The sequence below is a fragment of the Clytia hemisphaerica genome, unplaced genomic scaffold (genome assembly GCF_902728285.1).
Source record: "Clytia hemisphaerica strain Z4C2 unplaced genomic scaffold, Clytia hemisphaerica genome assembly, whole genome shotgun sequence".
NCBI classification, from domain to species: Eukaryota; Metazoa; Cnidaria; class Hydrozoa; order Leptothecata; family Clytiidae; genus Clytia; species Clytia hemisphaerica.
Window position 1 is genome coordinate 829,691 of NW_027104166.1, and position 22,083 is coordinate 851,773.

General features: G+C 36.5%; 2 protein-coding genes across 2 annotated transcripts in view; one reads left to right on the forward strand and one right to left on the reverse strand.

Moving 5' to 3' along the window:
• The window catches only part of LOC136814229 (nitric oxide synthase 1-like), a 56,786-nt gene extending 45,233 nt beyond the window's left edge, over positions 1–11,553 (forward strand). Inside the window, exons 15-28 of the mRNA XM_067070746.1 lie at positions 181–270; positions 1,529–1,569; positions 1,854–2,076; positions 2,741–2,879; positions 3,580–3,658; positions 4,020–4,116; positions 4,815–4,893; positions 5,568–5,734; positions 6,361–6,486; positions 6,989–7,152; positions 7,645–7,918; positions 8,840–9,031; positions 9,471–9,559; positions 10,688–11,553. Coding sequence (XP_066926847.1) covers positions 181–270; positions 1,529–1,569; positions 1,854–2,076; positions 2,741–2,879; positions 3,580–3,658; positions 4,020–4,116; positions 4,815–4,893; positions 5,568–5,734; positions 6,361–6,486; positions 6,989–7,152; positions 7,645–7,918; positions 8,840–9,031; positions 9,471–9,559; positions 10,688–10,733 — 1,806 coding nt within the window. The 3' untranslated portion in view covers positions 10,734–11,553. The remainder of the gene's footprint in view (positions 1–180; positions 271–1,528; positions 1,570–1,853; positions 2,077–2,740; positions 2,880–3,579; positions 3,659–4,019; positions 4,117–4,814; positions 4,894–5,567; positions 5,735–6,360; positions 6,487–6,988; positions 7,153–7,644; positions 7,919–8,839; positions 9,032–9,470; positions 9,560–10,687) is intronic.
• Positions 11,554–17,000: 5,447 nt separating this feature from the next.
• Positions 17,001–22,083, reverse strand: part of LOC136814234 (uncharacterized) — a 34,175-nt gene continuing 29,092 nt past the window's right edge. Inside the window, exons 31-35 of the mRNA XM_067070749.1 lie at positions 21,825–21,980; positions 20,386–20,853; positions 18,842–19,192; positions 18,067–18,412; positions 17,001–17,498 (exon numbers count right to left, since the gene is read on the reverse strand). Of these exons, the coding sequence (XP_066926850.1) occupies positions 17,069–17,498; positions 18,067–18,412; positions 18,842–19,192; positions 20,386–20,853; positions 21,825–21,980 (1,751 nt within the window). The 3' untranslated portion in view covers positions 17,001–17,068. The remainder of the gene's footprint in view (positions 17,499–18,066; positions 18,413–18,841; positions 19,193–20,385; positions 20,854–21,824; positions 21,981–22,083) is intronic.

The window sequence follows — 22,083 nt, forward strand, 5'->3', positions numbered from 1 at the left end:
TTCGACAAAAATGTCTTCCCTTAAGGTCATTCTAAATTTTTAAACTTTGATATCTTTTTGCTTAGAATCCTCAAAGATTTTTGGTCTATAACTATGACTTTTCGATAGTGTAGCTTGGAATAGCTCCTCCGTCGGCTGCTTGTAGCTTTTAAATACTTATTCTTACGTTATATTCGATAGGATTACGATGTCAGTGACTTGCCACATGAACAATGTGTTATTATAGTTACCAGTACTTTTGGTAATGGAGAGAGTCCTGATAATGGAAGGGCAAGTTATTTTGAGTTGTTGTTCAAGAAGCCTACCAACTCAATTAAAGGACTACTTTACGTTAGCAGACAACTGGATCCCCTTCATATGGCCGGGATGACTAAGCTCTAGTTTAGACGGTCGACTTTCTGCCCTGTCTATTCTAATAGTTTGAGTAAGCGAAAAGATTGGTGTTAAAATCTTTGCTTGGAAAAGATTGAAAGAAGGCATAGCATTGACGTCAAAAGAGGGCAATGCATTGGCTTTAGACAGCCAACTTTTTTACCCGTTTTAATTCACAATTAGAAGAGGCAGGGTGGGAAGTGTGCCGTGTAAACCAGAGCTAAGATTCGTTCACTTCCGGAGGTTATGCCGATGCAAGGAGTAGGCGCTTTCTTTTTTGAAGAAAGTTTTTTCTTTCTTCATTAACCCTATTTATCTTTTTTCGAATGTAGTATACTCAAGGGGTGTATAGACTCCCATTTACAATATCAGAGAAAGTGACGAAAATTTTGAGAGGGTCTCCCCATCGAAAAAAAAAAATTCACTAACATTTCATAACCCAAAAAAGTTTTCCCCGAGTTTTTTATCCCTTTGAGTACCTGGGAGGGGGTGTTATCCACCAGGTGTGGATCATGAAACGTTCAGGGAATGTTCTTTATTTGAAAGGAACCCATTGGAAAAATTCGGAGTTGATGACGTCCTCCTGCAGATGATTACGTCATCACAAAGTTTTACCTACCGCTGACCAGTTGAATTGCAATAACAAGTGAAGAAATAAACGATTTTCAATTTTGTTTTGATTTTCTGAAAGCTTGAAGGGTTTACATCTTCCGGGTTTTTGTTAAATGTTAAAATCTGAGACTTATTAGTAAATGCTGAAGCGGTGAAATATCTTAAATTCATGACGTCATCATTTAAGAAAAATATTTAGTTGAATTTTACGGTATGTAATCACAATAAAGTCATAAAATCCTTTTTGGTTGATCTATAAAGTCAAATATATAACTTCAGAGCATTTCACGAATCTTTGCGAAATTTCATTAGCCGGGTAGATGCCAACCCCTCCTGATATAAGTTAAAGCAATTAACGTCCTTTTCAAATAAGCTGTCAGTAAGATAAATTTTGATAGAATTTGAATTAGATTTCGATTTTGTGCACGTTGGAAAGATGATCGTGAGTCGAATATTATCAAATGAAACTTTTTGAAAAAATATTGTTTGAGTCCAATAAAAAAGCAATAAAAAATATATACAGTACACCTTTTGGCTGTTTTAGAGCTTTCAAGATGGCTTGGAAGCAATGATAGCAGAAACTGCGTAAGTATCTTTATTCAGACATAGTAGAATAGTAGAAATAAAGCAAAAAGTAATGGAGGGAACAATTTTAGTTTATACAAACTAAATCCCGTAACAATAATCGTATTATCATATAACACCTATACTACTATATTACACGCATTATAAACGACTCCAGTCTAGACCTCTCTGAATATTTAATTTTTTAGACCCCCCCTGGACGTCGCACCTCCTCAACAAAGGAGCCTACAGACTAATTCTAGAATACCCAATCGACAATAAGTTTTTCTTTTTCATTTATATAGATCATCGTCTCTTTCAACTGAATCTTTGGAAATTTTGACCAACGTTCGATTCGCCGTCTTTGGACTTGGTTCCAGAGCTTATCCCAATTTCTGTTCCTTTGCACACATAGTGAAGCGACTGTTGAAATCGCTTGGCGGAGAGGAGATTCACGAGACAGGAGAAGGGGATGAGCTCTGTGGCCAGGAAAGCTCTTTTAACGAATGGGCTGCTGGCGCTTTTAAGGTAAAACTAAAAATCTAAACTAAAGATTTTAAGGGCTTTTCTAGAAATTCACCTGTACCCCCAGTTGAGGATATCCATTTTCGGGTTCCACTGCCTCCTGGATGTCTGGCCTAAAATAAAGAGCCCCTTAGATATCCGAAAAATCACCCTGGGTGCTCATATGATAGAGGGGTTGAGGATATTCCTGAATTTTATCCTTTACTTCCTGGATATCTTCTCCCTCTTATAAAGTCCTACGCCCTGGACATCAAGATAGCATTGAACCCTAGATGTCCGATATACTCAACAGGGGGAGGGAAAACCCATTATATAGAGAATTGACATTTCCATTGTCTTTAAGAGTCTCGCCATTTTTTTGACAACTTTAATATAAGTGCAGTGTTGAATTACTTAACTCGAATTACTGATTACAGATGATGCTCTCTAATTCGATTTTCAAGAGAAATTGGATCTTTCTTGAATAAGGGAGATAGGATAGTGTGGTTTATGAGAGTTTCTCGTTGACGACAATTTTCAATGTTATCGAATAATGGATCGTATCGAATAGTATATATTGATATAGGGCATGCGCAACGTGTAGTAGAATAGTAGAACGTCGAAATAGAGATATTTAGAGTGAAAGTGAAGATGAAAGTTGGAAATATTCCTCAGATCTTCATTCCAGGCAGCGTGCGATTCGTTTGGTATTTACGATGTAGACATGAAAGCCGCTATATCATCTATCGCGTCCTCTGCAAAAGATTGGAAGAAAGGCTTGTTCAAATTATCAAAAACTCCCGTTGGAAATGAATCGATTCCTGAAGGTAATTTTTGATTCTCCCTTTCTTTCACCTATATACCCAACATACAATTGACTCAGTTGATTAAGTTTAGATTATGCTTAAAATGCGTTTTGCCGAGCCTACCTTATCGGCTCTTTTTACGCCGGTCACTTTTACGCCGGCCCTATTACGCCACAGCTTAATTTTGGGCTTACGCCAATTAGGGCCGTTAATAACGCCAAAATTTGTAAAAATGGCTACTTTTGCTTCAAATTAGTAAATAATGACTAAAATTTACATTAAAATGTCATTTTTCAGGAGTAAAACAATGGATAATTTTCGTCTTCAAATAATACATAAAATCCTTTAAATTGAGAAATAAATGATAAAAAATCAACGCCGCTTTTAGGTTAAAATTGCAAAATCTTGGCCCTTTTTACGCCGTTCCTTTTAACGCCAGCCCTTATTACGCCACGAGCCCAAAAATAACGCCAATAAGGGCGGTGTAAGAAGGGCCGATAAGGTATTTGCCAGATGTCATCACATTTATCTCAATTTTCTGAAAAATATCGGAAAAATAAGTGATATGTATTTACTTTAAGTTGAGAATTGTATGATAATGAAAAGCATCCTTCAAATGTATTTTATTCATTCAATTTAAGGACATTTAGTTCCTAGTCAATCTTTCAATAAACTTCTATAAAAAAATGCAAAATGTGTAGAAGAGCCTTCTTTATTTCAGCATTATCCAAACTTCATCGTAAGAAAGTCGTTCCAGCAAAATGTATATCCGTGCAAAATCTTCAGTCATCACAATCTGAGTAAGTTGACTATTTTTAGAAGTATTCTTGATATGCACCACTGCAATGTCTTCTGAAATTACATCATAGACCCAACAGCTGACTGGTTGTAAGTGACGTAATATCAGTCAATACGTCACTTGCAACCAACCATTAGCTGTTGGGTCTGTGGAAGGCATTGAAATGGTGTATAACATGGATTGTTAGAAGTATTCGGTTATTTGCGGCAATTTTAAAAATTGTTCCCTTCAACTGAAAAGTCGTATAAAATACTTTCCTTTTAATTATTGGCCCTTGAGGATCGAATTAGAGAGAGTCAACTGTAGGTCTAACCTGAACTCGATGGTTATGGGAAACTTTCATCTCCTTTCACCTCTTTCAGCCGTGTTACAAATTTGGTCAAGATCGATCGTTGTGGACACGATGAAATCATGTACAAAGCTGGTGATCATTTATCAGTTTACCCTACCAACGAAAAGGTAACAGCTAGCACACAACGTTCTTTCGACGTTTATCTAATGATCACAATATGTGTATAAGCTGGGTAAACGGGATGTGTGAAATTATAATTCATAAAATGAAAACTCTCTAAGGGGGTGGACACAGCCTTCCAAGGAAATACTTTTGTGAATCGGTTAAATTGTTAAAGTCCACTCGCAAAAAGCGTGTACCCTTGAGAAAACCACGCTTATAATTAGTTGGGTTACACTGTCATGGACTTAAGAATTGGGACGACATGCTAAATTTTGAACAAGAATAAACAAGAATACACAATAATCATGCCTTTAACGTTTCGAAAAAAAGTGGACTTCGGGGTAAGTAGTTCTTTCAAAGAGTATACTCTTAGGTTCCTCACAAACGGGAGGATTCGAATAAGCGGGGGTGGGCCTAATTGCCGGGGGAGGGGTTGGAAATAGTAATTACGAAAACCTAAAAATAAGGTAAATATAGGCTAAAATCAGGCTATTTAGAGCAGAATAAGGGACCTTCTTAAAAAGTTCTTAAAATTTAATTAACGGGGGGGGGGGTCCTAATAAGGTCCGGAGGGGTTGAAAAAATTTCGAAAAATTAAGAAGCGAGGGGCCGTTTATTTGAAACCTAAGAGTATAGGGGTAACGTTATAAAAAACAGCACACTATGAGCACACCAGTTTCATACTTTGTTTTACACCTTTTAGGTATTGGTGGATGCTCTTTTGGATCGTGTTATATGTGATGTTGGGTATGATGATTGCGTTACCATGGAAATCAAAGAAGGTATAAAGATATTCGATTGGTTTGGAATAACTTTTCACTTTGGTCACTCTCATATCGGTTTTTCTAACCAATAAAGACTCGCTTAATCGAACTTCTTTTTATTCGAACTTCTTTTTATTCGAACTTCTATAATTCGAACTTATTCTCAGTGTCCCCATCAAGGAGAAAACCTTATAATATAATTCGCTAAAATAAGAATCCCCGTTCGAGTTCGTATTAGTAACAGTTAACTATATCATCATTCAAAAACGCTTTATATGGATATTTCACACACGACTGACTTTTATTCTAACTCAATATCGACTAAAGTCAGTCGTTTGTGAAATATCCATATAAAGCGTTTTTGGATGATGATTTAGTTTACTCTTACTAATCCGAACTCGAACGGGGATTCTTATTTTTGCGAATTAAAGAGATCCTTGACGGGGACTGGGGACCACTTTTTGATTTAACTGATGGACGTGAGCGTTATCAGAATCATAAAAAGCAAACTAAGGAACTGGGTTCGAGTTTGAAAGTTAACTTGCTTGCTTACTTACTACATAGCTGCTCAAGCCTGGACAGACCAAAAGTTTGTATTTCTGTGTACTTTCTCCAAAAGTTATTAACAGTGTAAATAAAAGTTTTCTCTGTGAGATTTATTGATTTCGTAAGTAATGACATTTCTCTTTCAGTCGATAAATGGGTTCAATCAAACAAAATACCATTCGTGACCACATTGCGACAAATGATTACGTCATACTTGGACATTACGTCACCGCCATCACCTAAACTGTTGGCAGTGTTTTCAGAAGAAGCTACAAATGAAGAAGAGAAAAATGAGCTCGAGCTATTATCTACTGTATGTTTACATCTTCAAGAATCGCAGTAGTTTGGGAACTGATTTTCACGATACGAGAGGAGATGAAAACTGATAAAAAAAATTATACTTAGTGACTTATACCGCAGACCTGATCTATCCGCGGACACGTGTTTCGTTTTGATAAATATCCCTCCCAAATAATTTTGCCATTTCCTTCCTGGTTTATGAAGAATCATATTGTAAAAGCAAACTTTTTCATGAATAGACAGCAAATGAGTGCCGTTAACTGCTTCTGCTTTTCTAGAATTTTCCCTGCCTTCGCAATTTGATTATACTGTCTTGAAGCTTGTGGTGTCTTACATTACATGTTTCTTTCATTTTCCAGTTTGTCTTAAGGTCTACTTAATATATTACACAAAATATTGACGAACAATATTTGACAATATCGTTTTCGGACCGTAATGTACAGAGTAAACAACAGTTTCTCTATTGTAAAAAGGAATTTTCTTTCAGTAAACAATCCCCCTATATTGTTGGAAAATTGCAAATCAAGCTGACAATATATTGTGGACACCTTTTCAATATATTGCCTGAAAATATATTGTGTAGTGTATGTAGCCCTTTACACTTCTGTTGCTTCTCATTTTTGATTCTTCATTTCTCAGGATAATGATAAATACGAGGATTGGTCACATGCCAACTATCCTAACATTGTCGAAGTGTTGGAGAAATTCAAATCTGTCGCATGTGACGTCACAATGTTGATCAACCATTTACCGCTGTTGAACCCGGTAAGACTTTTCAAATATAGTAGAAGGCAACACACTTGTAAAAAGCGTGAGGAGAATGGCTTCGAGTTTATCATTATTCACAAATTTCTTAAAAGCCGACAACAACACTAAGTTGATGGGTGTATTTCCGTGAAGAAGTATTTGTGGGAAAGTGCTTTTCTGGGTGAGAAGACAGGGTTGCGTTGATAATTTCAACACAATTTGTTCAAAATTTCAAATGAATTTTTATTTATCTTGAGTAGCCCCTAAGTAAGAGGACGCGTTGCTTTCTCCCTGGATTGCTCCACTTACATATGATCCTTCTCTTTCATTGCGCAAGCAGAGAATCATCAATTATCATTTTGTACTATATACGAGGTCTTTGGTATGACTCTGCCGTGGATTGAACCCACCACCTTTTGCACCGTAGCCGGATGTCCTACCTTCGCACTACGATCGCTGAAACGTAGCCACCACCAGAATCTAATATTTCATTGAATTGTTCCCTTCTTGTATCTTTTAGCGTCATTATTCGATTTCGTCATCACAAGATTTACATCCATCAGAAGTTCACGTTACAGTTGCTCTCGTTTCTTATGAAATTAAAGGGAACACTCATAACGGTGTCTGTTCATATTATCTCTCCAATCTCAAACCAAATGATGTCGTATATTGCAATATAAGAAAGTAAGTATAGAGTTTTAAAAGCCCCCAGAGAAAACTCTTTGGGGGGGGGGGAATTAAGTCACGGCCCACGAGATTTTCACACAAACGCCAGATCAAATCTTTCGCCATGTTTTGAAAAATACACAGGATTCAATCTCAAAAGGGGTGCAAATCTTAAAGCTTCACTTCTTCTTGCTTGAGAAAGATTGAAGATTCTTCTCTAGCCATCGGCTTTAACTTCAATGTTTATACCATGTTATGTTGTCTTCTACCAGCGAAGGGTCTAATACAAACATATGTCAGCTGAAATCTTTAGCGAGTGTCAGTTTGTTTTGGTGTCCGGAAGGTATCAGAGTGAAGTGTTTTTGGTGGAATTAAATCATTTGTGTGACTTAGAATTATTGATTTCATTGTTTTTGGTGTATTCTCACCGACAGTTTTCCATTAATATTTGAAAACTCTTTAGAAATTCACCAGCACTACTTTAACCACGAACCATTGCTTTTATTTCAGGGCTTCTTCGTTTTACCTGCCAACCGATAGATCCAGTCCGGTTATCATGATTGGCCCGGGTACCGGTATCGCCCCTTTCCGGTCATTTTGGCAACAAGCGCTCTTTGAACACACGGAAAACAAGGATTCCGTTAAGCGAGACATGACTTTATATTTCGGTTGCCGTAATTCTAAACATGATGATATTTACGCTAAAGAAACGACTGAGCTTGTCAATCAAAAGATTTTGAGTAGCGTTCGAACAGCGTACTCAAGAGAAGAGAACCTACCCAAGGTAAGGTTTTGGAGTTATTGGAAACGTCTACGAGAACCCACCCACCAAGATTTGTAAGACTTTTATAATATTTGAATATTATGCAACGATTGCGATGGTTTCGGTTCATCTTCTCAAGTTAACTATTATGATTGTCTGTTTGAACAAGTAGATCTAGGCGTAGCCTGTACCAAACTCTTCTTCGCTGACTGAAAAGATAACGACACACGGCAAGTTTTTTTTAAAATATAAAAAAACGCCCGTGGCGGCGGGGTGGTACAGGCTAATCTAGGTGACGTAACGCGATCTATAATTTGCGTTCTTCGCAGGCTATAACCAAGTCACGGGCTGAAAACTCACAATTTTGAAATGTGGAAATTGGTTACTAACTGAAAAGGTTTATAAGGGGGCGTCTAAAAGGAAGGCTGGTTATATACTTTGTAGTAAGTAACTAAGCAAGTCTGCGACCACAGTCAGAGGTGAATGCACTACATTTGCACTACGGTCGGTTTCTTAGCTCTAGTTTAGACGGTTCACTTTTCGCCCTGCCTATTCTAATTGTGAATTAAAGTGGGCAAAGTTGGCTGTCTAAAGGCAATGCATTGCACTCTTTTAACGTCAATGCAATGCCTCCTTACAATCTTTTCCAAGAAAAGTTTTTAGACGGTAGTTTTTAGCAGGACGGTATAAAACAAAGTTGACATGTCTCCAAAATCACCGTCCACTTTGCTCGACGACGGTAAAAACACCAAAATACCGTCGTCTGTTTAGTTGAGGAAAGGTGATATAGAGCCGTACATCAACTATCGACTTTGTTTTGTATCAATTTCACTTGCCGTCGCCCTCAATATCCTCCAATACATAAACTCGGTATTATAAGAAGCAGGGCACCGTCTTAAACTAGAGCTAACTCCCGCTCAATCGTTCCTCTTTTCCTTACAGACATACGTTCAACAAATCTTACATCAAGACATGGAAAAAGTTGGCGAGACCATTCTCGACAAACAAGGACATGTTTACGTATGTGGAGACGTCACAATGGCATCTGACGTCTCCAAAATGATCACCAAGATTTTACAAGAATATGCAGCGTTATCTGATGAAGAAGCTAAACAATTTATCTCTGAATTGAGGGTATGTCCATGTACTATTTTGTCTGTTTAATTAAGTTAGCTTAATATAATTGGGAATTTTTCATTCTCGAAATCATATCTTGGTTTGGGCTCGATCACTAAGATATTAGAAGCATATACACCTTTTCGACCATAGCCGCCAATTGCCGCACGGGCATTTTTTTATCCCACTAAAACCGTCCCAGTCCTTTTTTCGCACCTATAGACAATAGAAAAATGTGTCAAAAAAGGATTGGACCGTGTTTAGTGGGATAAAAGTGGCACGCGCCTGACCGTGCGACTACGGTCGAAAAGGTGTATTTGGCTGATCCTTGTATGGATATAAAATGGAATGGCCCATTCATATCTGTTTATAAGCTTAGTGTTGCTATCTTTATTCCTGCCAACATGGATGTGTAGCAGCTTACCATAGTGAATGGTCATCTAAATTAATGTTTTAGACGTCGAAGCGTTACCACGAGGACATATTTGGCGTGACACTTAAGGTTAAGGAGGTTACGGAAAAAGTACGAAAGGGGTCTAAACGATTGTAAGTGTTTTATTTATCTTATATTCGTAACCATGGAATTCCGTGTTGTAACGTACTGTGTTAAATGACAGAGTTATATGTTTGTAATCTGCCAAGAATACACCCATCAACCTATAAAGTACGGGGAGACTAGGTTCGAATTTACCAGGAAAGAATGACGTCAAAATATGTGAATTTTCATATCATTTCCTTGTAAATACACCTTTTCGACCGTAGTCGCGCGGGCATTTTTTTGTTCGCCGTTCGTTCACTGTCCCAGTACTTTTTTGGCACCAATCGACAATAGAAAAATGCGTCAAAAAAGGATTGGGACGATTTTAGTGGGATAAAGCGGAAAAAAATGCCGAAAAGGTGTATTCATTACCAGTCCACTCAGAAGCCGACTGCGCTTTTAAGGGTTGATAGGTGTATTGCACTAAGCGTATTTTTACATTGACACGATGATAGATAAGTATGAGGAGGTCCACTCAAGGGATTTAATCACCTTGGTAATGGTTCCAAAACAAAGTTGTAGTTGCACTTAAAAATTTTATAAAAAGTTTTAATTCCTTGTAGCTAACCAATGAGAAAATATACAGTGGGTTTTTGAGGGGACCAGTAGTGGTTGTGAGTACCGTATGGTAAGTTAAGGTCTAATGTCGACATCCCTCTTCTACTTTCGTCACCCTTCTTTAGAGATAGTAATAATAGGAAGGTCGGAATCGCTGATTGAAACTAATTTTCTTTGCTTAGCAATCAGTTGAGGAGTCCATCAGTGATCTCTAAAGAAGGGTGACGAAAGTAGAAGAGGAATGTCGACATTAGACCAACTGTATATATTCTCATTGATTAGCTACAAGTAACTAAAAAATTTTATAAAATTTTTAAGTGCAACTACGACCTTGTTTTGGAACCATTGACAAGGTGATTAAATCCCTTGAGTGCTGCATTTACAAATATATTAAACCTCTTATAAACTCCTCTATGAATCAATTATCATACATAACTATATTTTGAAAACGAGGTTAGCGTTGCTCGTGACGTAATTTATGAAAGTGTCTATACAATGCTGCAGCGTTTTTTAAAGTGCATGGACCAAAATTCTCTTTATCGGTCGAAAAATTGCTTTAATTTTCCTTTTCATTTCAGGCGAAAGCAAAAGACACTAACAAAACAATTGACATTGAATTCTTAAAAGGAAAAATATTCGTCTCAAGTCGTTTCATACATATCATACAATTATACGTAAATTATGGGGTTTCATTAGAGTTGTTGGACGTTCAAGGAATTGATAGGGTGTTGACACTTTCCGCCCTCCGCCCTCGTTTGCAGAGAAAAACCGACACCTGATTTATTCTTGGCTTGTCACTGTACCAAGATTGACATCGATTTTGCCGAGGAAAAACATTGTTTCAATCAAGCTACGTCAAATGAACTTTTTAAACTTTACAAAGACACATTTAGCTTCGAAACGGTGATTACAGTTGACGCTCTATAATTAGATCTTCTAATATTTTATACGCTCAATTTATCGTCAACATTGAAAGTCACCGTCAAAAAGAAACTCTCATAAACGACGCTCCCTTATTCGATGAAAATCCCAATGGTCCTTGAAAATCGAATTAGAGAGCGTCGACTGTATATTCAGATTCATCAAGGTTTTGAATGACGTCAAAGTGAAACAAACTAACTTTGTCAATGCTAAATACTGTTACATACTTGGGAGTCAAAAATGATTTTTTTTTGTGAGAAGCTTTTCTCGCTTATATTCAATCCCAAAAGACTAGATATATATTCAACGATATAAAATTATTGCGATAAAATTCTCCTAGTTCGTCTCCACAGGTTAACTAAGTTTCTAAAAAAGTTATTTACCTTTCATTTTTATTATTTAAGATGAATTGGATTAAATATATTATGCAACATTATTGATAAGTATTCTGTAGATAAAATGTTCTGTAGATTATACAGTAATTGTTATTTGGTAATTAAATGAGTAAATAAAAACAAACTAAAAATAATCTTTTTATGAAATACTGTCCCAATGACTCTGACTTTATCCTCTGTAAAATTAAATTCGCTGAAATAAAGCTCACCAAATCACTCATCTTTAAACCCGCAGAGGAAATTTAAAGATTCAAAGAAAACATTAAGGTTCTCGTGGCTTTTTTGGACCTTTAATTTGTAAATCAAAGGCGATGATCAACTATATACTCTATAATCGAGCCTAAGGGGATAGCAGTCGACTATTTAATTTTAAGGGACGTCGAAAGACAAGAGGTGCAAAAAGGCGCCTTGAATTACGAATTTCACCCCCCCCTTCCCTTCTTTGCTTTCTTACACCTCATAAATTTAGCTGTTTTCAGGTAAAAAGAAAAAGAATACCCGAAAAAAAGTTGTTGTTCTTCCTTCGCTCGCGTTATTTTTTACAAAAATATTTTAACTAAATCCCTACTTTTGAAATTTTGTTATCTTAGAATTTTAGGAAGAATTTTAAAGCGTGTCTCCAAAATATGTGGACACTTTTTATTTAACAATCTCTCAGCATTCTTTTATGCTATGTTGAAAAGTTATAGATACTGTTGGAAAGATATTCTCGAGGAGAATCCATATATACTTTTGAGACAGATTTTAAATTTTTACATGTTTTTTTTTATAAGCATACAAAAATCCGAAAACAGGCTCAGAGATGCTTAGGTGAAAAGCTTAATAAGGCTGAAAAATGCTTGAGGGGATGCTTAAATCTAAAGCATAAATTTAGGGAAATACTGAAAATCCGTAAAATTCCAGCCAAAAAAAGCCAAAATCAGGAGAAAAACATTTTTCGTAGGCTCAAGTAATGCTTGCCATATGCTTAATTTTTCCCCATATCTGAGCCTAGATATGCTTATAAGTGCAATGCTTATAAAAAAAATGTAGCGCTTTTCAAATCTTTTTAACTCTCTAACTATTGAATAGGGAGAGAGTGAGAAAGATCCTGCTTTCAAAATCGTACCATCAAGTCTCTTTACTTACTTGCCCAGCTGGCACACAACGTTGTTTCGACGTTTATCTAATGTTCATAACGTCCATGTAACGTTAGATGAACGTTGAAACAACGTTGCGTGCCAGCTGGTTGGATATTGTTACGGCTACTGTGTTCTGATAACGCACGTTCCCACTAAAAAAAACGATAAAAACTTAAATTTCAAAATTCAATCACTCTTAGAAAAACTTTTTTTTGTAAAAATTGGTGAAAAGAGTTTTCACTTTTGTATTTTAGCCCCATTCAATGTCGTTCGTTTTTCCGCAAACTTTGAGAGGAAAAGAATTTTTAAAAATGAATCTGTAGCACACAAATAAATGGCTAAAACAGCTGAAATAATGAAAATCTGAAAAAACGACCAGTTATGTATTATCATCGCAAAATTTCACTAAGTTTATCGCAATATTGGGTCGTAAAAAATACTTTGAACCAAGACCATTATAATGACTGGTAACGGTACGTTAAATTTATTTGACTGTAAACTAAAATATTGTTATACATTGAAGTCTTTTTTCCAGGATTGCCCAAAGTGCACTGAAGGGTTGAAATGAGCAAAGATAGGAAAAAGTGCATTCTAAGGGTCTAAAATTTGGAAAATCTGACCATATTTTGTCAAAAATTTCCAAGAAAATGCACGGTAAGCGTCGATCTTTCAACCAAATTTACTCAAATTTGACTAAATCTTCTCTGCACTTGAAGGATCCGATTCCAAGGGCCTAATTACGGGCTGCACGTACGGTCATATTTGAATCGAGTGCCCCCCCCCCCCGTATTAAAGTACGCAGATTATTTGCTAGCTGACTAGTTGTCATTTACGTCATAACTTAGGACCACAAGCGATTAAACAGCGCTTCGAGTTGGTTTGATTAAGATGATAATAATAACTGCTCGGATGTTATTACGTAATGGGGCCCGTTCCCAGGAAAGTAGAGGTTTTCGTGCTGCAGTCCATACCAGTCTGTAAGCGCCTAACCATGATTGATTTCATGGTTTAACATGCGGCAGCCGGTTCCTGGGAATGTTATGGTACCTCTTTTGTAATGTGAACTTGTTCGCTCGTAGCTCGTGCACCTGCGACACTCCAAAGCTCTCAGCATAGCTGCTCGATTTGTGCGTGCACAGTCAGTACCGCTGACGACCGTTGTATTACCAGGTGCCCTGCTAGAAAACCACCCTAGGGGGTCTGGGACGAGGCATGGTTGTGTGCCTTACTCAGATCACCCCTAAGGCAGCGATGCGCTATGACCCGGACACTCTTTTTCATGACACTCTTAAAATATTGAATTTCAATAGAAAAATAAGAAACTTCAACAAAAATCACCTTTTTCATTGTAGATTAACTAAAAAGCTTCAATTCTTTAAGTGACTTGGGTATATTATGGAGTTACTATAGGACACCACCTCCCCGACCAACCAACCCTCCGCAGTTCATTTTGCTTATATATTATTAGGTAATAACTACTTGTGGTTTATTGCTACGCATGCGCATTAACCAGCCCAAACTTTTAAAATTGACAATGATTTGATCAGAAATACCCTGAGATTCTACAACTATGCAACATTCCCAGAAAGTCCCTAGAAACGATTACATTGCGAAGTCGACAGGATTCGAACCTACACATTTACCGAGTCATTGACTACGGCTCAGCGTCTTTAACGAGTTGAGCTGTCACTCCTTGAGTGTATGCAATTGTAGGTCTGCCTAGTGGCTTATTATCTGTACCGTGAAGATAGTTTAATATATATCCGAAACTTGAGTATGAACAGACAGGATTTGAACCCGCACATCCACTTTACATGTAAACTAGATGTACACCGCCTCACCTATTGAGCTATTGAGGCATACGCTAATGTTGGACAGATAAAGATATGATAGTTTAAAAACACATCAGTGGAGGTTAATAGTGATATCGAACCTAGCCTTCTCTTACATCATAATAGAAAGCTAGTTTAAGCATCCCTTAAGAATCTTATTAATACAAAATTTGTAAGGTCAAAAAGTAAAACGTTTGACTTTAATTTATTTTCTGCTCATTAACGTGCAAAAATTCTATTCATGATACCAAAGTGGTAAAATGATTTGCACAAACAACTTAACGACTTTTTGTTTATCCTAATTATTCCAACGTTACGTCTTTCAACTTCCTTTAAACCTGACGAACTCAAAGGTTAATATACCGTCCGCTACTTTAAGAGCTACGTTCACTACACAATATATTGTCAGGTAATATATTGGCAATATATTGACGATATATTGCTGAGTGCCAGCAATATATTGAAAAATTGTTTGCAATATATTGTCAGCTCGATTTGCAATATTCCAACAATATAGGGGGTTTGTTTAAGAAAGAAAATTCCCTTTTATAATAAAGTACCATTTGTTTACTTCGTACATTACGGTCTGCAAACCATTTTGTCAAATATTGTTCGTCAATATATTGTGTAGTCTAAGTAGCCCTTAATAGTGTGATATAAGACTTCAAGACATTATTTCAATTGTTTCACCTGGGTCAACAGCCGGCTAGCTAGGCTATCTTTGAACTAAAAATAAGTCTTCGGTACTATTTGCTGAAAATATGAATTCTTACTTCCACGCCAAATTCAATTCTTAAAAAATAAAGGCAATCCTCAAAAACAAAAAGATTATTACACCCCTGTGTCACAGACCCACTGCGGGGAAAAGTTCCATCGGGATGTGAGACAGGGGTGTATTATTGGACCTGTAATAAATAATCCAGGAAAAATGAATTTCATAACGAAAGTTTCACTCGGAAGAGTTTTTCTTGTAGAAGTTTTGGCGGGAAGTTAATTCAGTGAATGGTTAAAAGAATAAATTTGGCGGGAATTTAATTTGGCAGTTGATGGATAATTAGTGAAAACCTGTTTTCAAACCCTGAGATAACACAATTTTAGGGAATGCTTGAAATAAATCTAATTTGGCAAGAACTTAATTTGAACTTAATTTCTTCCATTAAGGACATTAAGGTAGAAGGTTCAACAGGGCTTCACCCCCCCCCTTTTGAACTTTTAGGGGCCACCTAGAATATTTTTCCAATAGGGGCCACCTAAATCCTAGGGGGCACCTAAATTCTTAGGGGGGACCTAGGACCTGCTTATAAGCCATGTTCAAGAGTAGATTTTTCCGATAGTTGATATAAAATTTACGATCGGGGAAGAGTTGTAATTTCTACTATATTCTCAGTACAACAATGTCTGTCAGGTCATCCAAAGGCTCAATAACTAATTCGACTAACGATCATCAACTTAAGGTTTTTGATAAACCAGAAATTATTTATTTATCAAAATAGGTACTGAAAATGTAGCTGTCAAACATTTTATCAAACTTTCATAAAAAATGATAATGTAATAAAATACAAAGGGGGGGTTTGTACTTATACGGTTCTTAAACCATTCTTGAGAAATTCAATTTTTAGTTTTGATGACGTCATCGATTATTATAATCAGTTTTTGCGCTATTTCGCGAAAATGAGCGAAAAAACAATTAGGTTACACATCAGGTTGGAAACTACATCATAGTACCCTTCATGCTTAGTCATTGGTTTGGTCGTTTTCTGTCGACTAATGCGATCTAAAAATTATGGTAATTTTCAGTTTTTGAGACATGCCATAACTTACCCGAGACGGGATTGGCCCTTTTTTAGTACGGTATTACGGGATTTGACGAAAAAAAAGACGGGAAAACGGTATTTTAAAATCCGACGGTGACGGTATTTGGCCTTATTTTTTGTCATTATGCCGGTATTTGAACCTGTACAAACCGGTGTGACTGTGTTATTATTTTTTTCAATTTTCGGGATTCCGGGATTCGGCAAAAATTTTGACGGGAAAACGGTATTTCGAACCCTTACAAACCCCCCTACAAAGTTTTCCCTCTGAGATAAACAAATTGAAATATAAAAATTTTGAATAATACTACAACCAATAACAATTTTTAAAAAGTCAGTGATGAGGAGATGAACCCAGGGTAATAAAATGGGGATTCCGGGTGTCTCTGCAAACTGGATCGGAGCCTGGACATGCCTTCTCCCCTGGTGTAACATTATGATACAGAAGAGATGTGTGAGATCCATAGGCGGTTTTAGACCACGTCAAACTTATCAGAGGAGGAGATTTGTAATTGTGATTTTATTGTCTTTTAACGAGCGTTGCACTCCTTCGTATGTTACTGACATAGTTGTTCTATTGTCCTAAATCCGCCAGTGGAGACTTGAGGTCCATTTTTCAGACTTTCAAAATCTTTTCAGCGATTAACAAAATTAATAAAGGTGTGGCAGATTATGTTGATTTCTACGTCGAAAAAAGTAGAAGACTATGTCCCTGAGATTTCAGTAAGTAACCAAAAGTATATATAAACTTTAAATAAGATTGGATGACCCCAATAAGAAGAATACATAAAATCAATTTTCATATTGAGCATCAATAATATCCAATAAACAACATTGTATTGACCTCACAATACTGTAACAGTCAAACATTTTTGTTTTTTAAATAGATCCATGCTCTATCGTCTCAGATTCACTAGAACCACCAGAACAACAAACCTCCATGGAAAATATCAACGATATGATCTTCTCAAATAACGGTTTAACCAAATAGTAAAAGACCAAAACAAAAATAGGTGACGCGATCGTGTCCAGGCCCCATAGGACGCTCAAACTCGTCGGGATCGGCTCTTGATCAGGGATATCAAAAACGTAGAGAAAAGATCGGAACATGTTGTTGACCAGAGTGAAAGTGATTCCCAAGAGACCAATAACCTCCATCCAATGTAGGATATAGTATTGCTTTTTATATGGTTTCACGTACCAATACACGAAAATGAAGAATAGAATGATCGGTGTTGCATAACAGATTCGGTTGACGGGGTTTATTGCGAAGGTGCTGACAAAAGCCAGAATCAAACGTTGGTACAACCTTAAATAAAATGTAACGAATAATCTGAGCCTCAGATTTCAGAAAATAGTTTAAAAGAATTGATTTTAACCCATTTTAAGAACATCGTGAGATCATTTAAGCCTAAAAACTTTCAAAAAATATAAGGACAGCCCAACCTGAACCCAAATTTACTTGTTCTTGTAAGAAAAACGTGTATTAATGATTACTTGAGTTGCGCAGCTGGCACAGAACGTGGTAACAAATGCCACTTGACATCTTTAATGTTCATTTAAACGTTAGATGAACGTTATAACAACGTTCTGCGCTAGCTGGGTATAAGTCATAATAAAAGATTTACAAATCCCTGATGTATTTCAGATCAAATTGTGTATTTACGAAGTAATAATATTCATGTGTTTGTGAAGGAAAATCTTTATGTATTTGTGAAGGAAAATCTTTATGTATTTTGGAAGGAAAATTTAACGTTTTCTGGTCCATCAAGGTTATGAGGTTATTAACATTTAAAGCAAATTTTAGTCCCTCACGTGTGATCAAGTTACGGAGACTCCACTGCATTTAGAACTTTGGAACAAACAAAAGAACTTACCTCCAAGTTTCCCAAAAGACATAATATTCTTTGCCTTTTCTCTTTCTATAAGCTTCTTCGAACATTTCTTTCAACAGAACAGTCACTCTCTTTTCATCAATTGCCACCGTATCCTGTGTACCTTGTTTTGCCACCGTTTCATTAAAACATCCCTTTGAAAGCAAGTACGTGAAATAAAACGGGGCCAAACACGGGAACACGATGAAAAGAACCAGCTTTCTTAGTGAGATAACGTATCTCATGTATAGCCGATAACTGAACATCAGAGCGACTGGAAACGGGATACACCATAAACCAACAAACACCATTTGGGCATACTGAAAAGGTTGAAAGCATTTCTCGTTACCTGAAAAATGAGTGGAATCAAATTCATTGGCAAGCTTTAAAAATTTTATTTTTACATATGTGTTTCCGTTTCATATCAGACACGTGTTTCATATCATGACTGCCTATTGTTATATTGTGCTGATATTTTATATTTTTAGGCTTAAAACTTAAAAAGTTAAGAACATCCGAAAAATTTTGTATGTTCTTATAAAAACATGTACGTGTAGTCTTAAACAAAAGAAAAAGCAGCCTTCTCCCCTTTCAGAGTCGCACGAGCACAAATTTTAAGAAATTCTTTTGTTTATTCTGTTTTATTAGCATAAAGGTCCGCCTCCCTTCTATACAGCTAATGCTCTCTAATTAGATTTTTAAGGGGAATCGGATTTTCATCGTTTTCAAAAATTGATTGGGCTGGGGTGGAAAATTATAACAGATCTAATATACTTACCGTTGATAAATAAGACACTTGATCCTTTGATATCTACACAATGAAAACAGATGATGGCAAAAGTTGAAACATTCTTGTATCCGAAAAGAATGATTTTAATCATGCCTAACCCAATACGTTGAGGAACAGTCAAATTGTTTTGTTCTCTATTCTGGTTAATCTTTTCAGCACTGATCTCAATTTCTGCTGTTGAATTTTCTGTTTCAGATTTCGCCTGTCTGGTTTTTCGTATCTCTTCAAGACTTATGTCTTGTCCGCTCTGTTTTTCTTCCGATCCAAATTCAATTTGGGTGTCATTCTTAGACTTTGTCCGCTTCAAAAAGCCTGGCACTTTTAACACGAAGTAAATAACTAAAATAAAAGAAACAAAAGAAGCGTCAACGTAGTTTGTAGTGTAAATGAAAAGCAGTAGGCCACGAGGTCTTTAATCCCTGGCAGAATCTCATTGTTACTGATGAGAAAAATACAATACAAGATTTATCCTCATTTGAAAGGGGGGGGGCTTTAAAACTTGCTGCATTCTCTTTCGAAAGGTAAAACCATTAAAATTTTGCGATTACACATGGGACTTCTAAGTTTTAAGACGAAGAATTTGAAAATTTACAAATAGTTGGCCCTCCCCATATAATTTAGCTCATTGATTTTATTCCCAAGATTAACCCTATTCAACCTAGGCTTTTAGGGGCGGTTCAGAACTAGGGGGGGGGGGGCTTTTCCTGTACCACCCCTTAACTTTTGATCTAGTGGGTCTTTTTGGGTGAAATTTGGCACACAAGATCTTTGTCACGTAACGTAACTTTTGACAAAAATTTTTTTTGATGACGTCACTCATCATGCCCAAAGTGATCAAAAAACGAAAATTTCCTTTGTTCTTATAAATAGCTATTGTATTCTAACAAAAGCTTTAGAAAAAAGTTGTCTGAGTTTAAAATGCTTATTTCATCCTAAATATTCAATAAATTACGGTTTAAACGATATATTTGACATAAAAAATAAATTTGTATTGGAAAAGTGTCAATTTTTGTGACACCTTACTGTCATAAATGTCATCATGCTCAAGGTGTGAAACTTTTTAAGTGTCAAATTTTTTTTTATTTTGAATCTAAATGAAAGTTAGGAATTTACAGAAAATTTCACGGCAAAAGCTCTATTATTTCAGTATCTATTACCAATAGTTTTACCACCGAACAGAAAGAGCCCCCCCCTAGTCCGAATAGAGTTAAAGTAATCTCACCGGGTTACTGAGACAGGGGTGTCAACTGCCTTCCGTTAGATAGTTGTAAAAAGAGGATATTGCGATTTTAACTTAGTATTGTAGGAAATTGAAATTTAAGGATTTTTTCAATGCCAACGGAACGTCAACTTCAAGTAAAATTTTCTCGGCTTTGGCTAAAGCAATAAAGTTTGGATTCGTTGGAAGGTTCTTTTCAAGATAAATCTTATCAGCATGTCACATATTGAATTTAAGATCCCTTCTCAAAATAACCGGTAGTAGCTGAAAGAAATTTAGCTGGACAACACGAAAAGTATTGAACATAACTTACTTAAAAATAAGAATGCCCATCCTAGCATAATAACCAGTATGAGTTGATTCCGAATAAAACCTTCTCCGATTGCTGTCAAATCTTGCAACGGACACAGTGATCTGATGAAGTTAAAATCCAGGTTCATGATTTGTGTCAGTTTTGCTTGATAGGTGTTTGAGCGGCGATACTTGGTACCAACATCAACAGTCAACAAGGATCTGATTTGGTAGAAACCAACCACAATATTGAATGCTCCAGAAGTGGTCAAATGTCTTTCATCTTCAGACTCACTGGACTCTATTGACTCTCGTTCAATAATAGCGACTCCATCAGAATCAGTTTTATGGCTATCTTTCATTTTAGAATCAGTTAAACCATTTTCAATGACCCCATCCTCCTCATTTTCATCCAAGTTTTCCTTGTTCGGTTCAAAGTCTGTAGATTCAGATGCTGGCAATTCTTTACCAAAGCATGCTTTGAGCCGATCTAAAAGAAAGGAATTACGAATGATGAAGTTAAATTTTCATAACTGGGGGTTATCGTTGATGGCGTTGTTGGTTAAAGGGAACCACAAGGCACCTTTGCTATATTTCAGCCACGTAGTTTTTGGCTAACAACCTCAACAAGATATGAGAAAATATGTGTAATAAAACATGGTTTAAAAAAAAATAAAAACAAGTGCGACATAAGTTCTCCAAGGCTAAATCTACACCGTATACATTATATTACGTATGGTCTTTAGAAATGGCCCTCTAACATTCATAAAGGTAGGGAGGGCCACTTGAAACACGTGAAATATTTTTAGCAACCGTAGTGCATCAAGCTACGGGGTACAAGGTTGTGAGTTCAGCCCCAGCCCGGTTCATAAAAAGAATTTTGCACTTAGTATAAAGTGGTACTTGATGGGCCATGTTTTGTGCTCTGCTGCAGTTAAGAGAAGGTTAAGTGGAGCAATCCAGGGAGAAATAGTGGCACCCTCCCCTATCTTTATGTAGACAACTGTCAAAAGAGGAGCCTCAAACTGCACTCACAGACTTGAAATACTTCATCTTGATAAACAAGTTTCAAGTCGGACGAAAATTTTATACACGACGGGTATCCCCTATATCAAAACATATCAAAGGGGATGCGTGCAGTCTCAAACCCAGCGGGTACACAGCATTGACGTTTATGCAAGGTTCGCAACGCCTATGTAATATTAAATGAACGTTGAAACAATGTTTTGAGATACACTTTTTTTATAAGAACATCCAAAATTTTGGGTATTTTTGTCCATATTCCTAAGAAATTGGGTCTGTTTTAGAGTCTGCAAAGCCTTAAAATGTTTTCAACTTGTTCTTAACATTTTGGCCATCGAAGCCTTATGTTCTTATATAGTTTGTTCTTATAAAAAAACGTGTAGCTGGGAAAGATTATCGTTATGTAAAAGTTGTTTGCTAAACAAAAGGCTGGTATACCTGGGATGCTTTTCAAGAAGAGCGTTATATCTTTCAGGAAGAGGAAAAATATACAAACAACCAATGCAACCATGATGAAAAAAACCCAAAATAATGTCGTATTTTTGCAACTGGTTATGGTCACACATCGGTCGGAGAAAAAGTCTTCTTGGTAACCTAAAATACAGAGAAAAAATAATTCCAGAAAAAATATATTCCCTAGATATACTCCATTGTAAGTACTGCTAGAAAGCGCTTTCATGGACTCTTATTGAAGGAG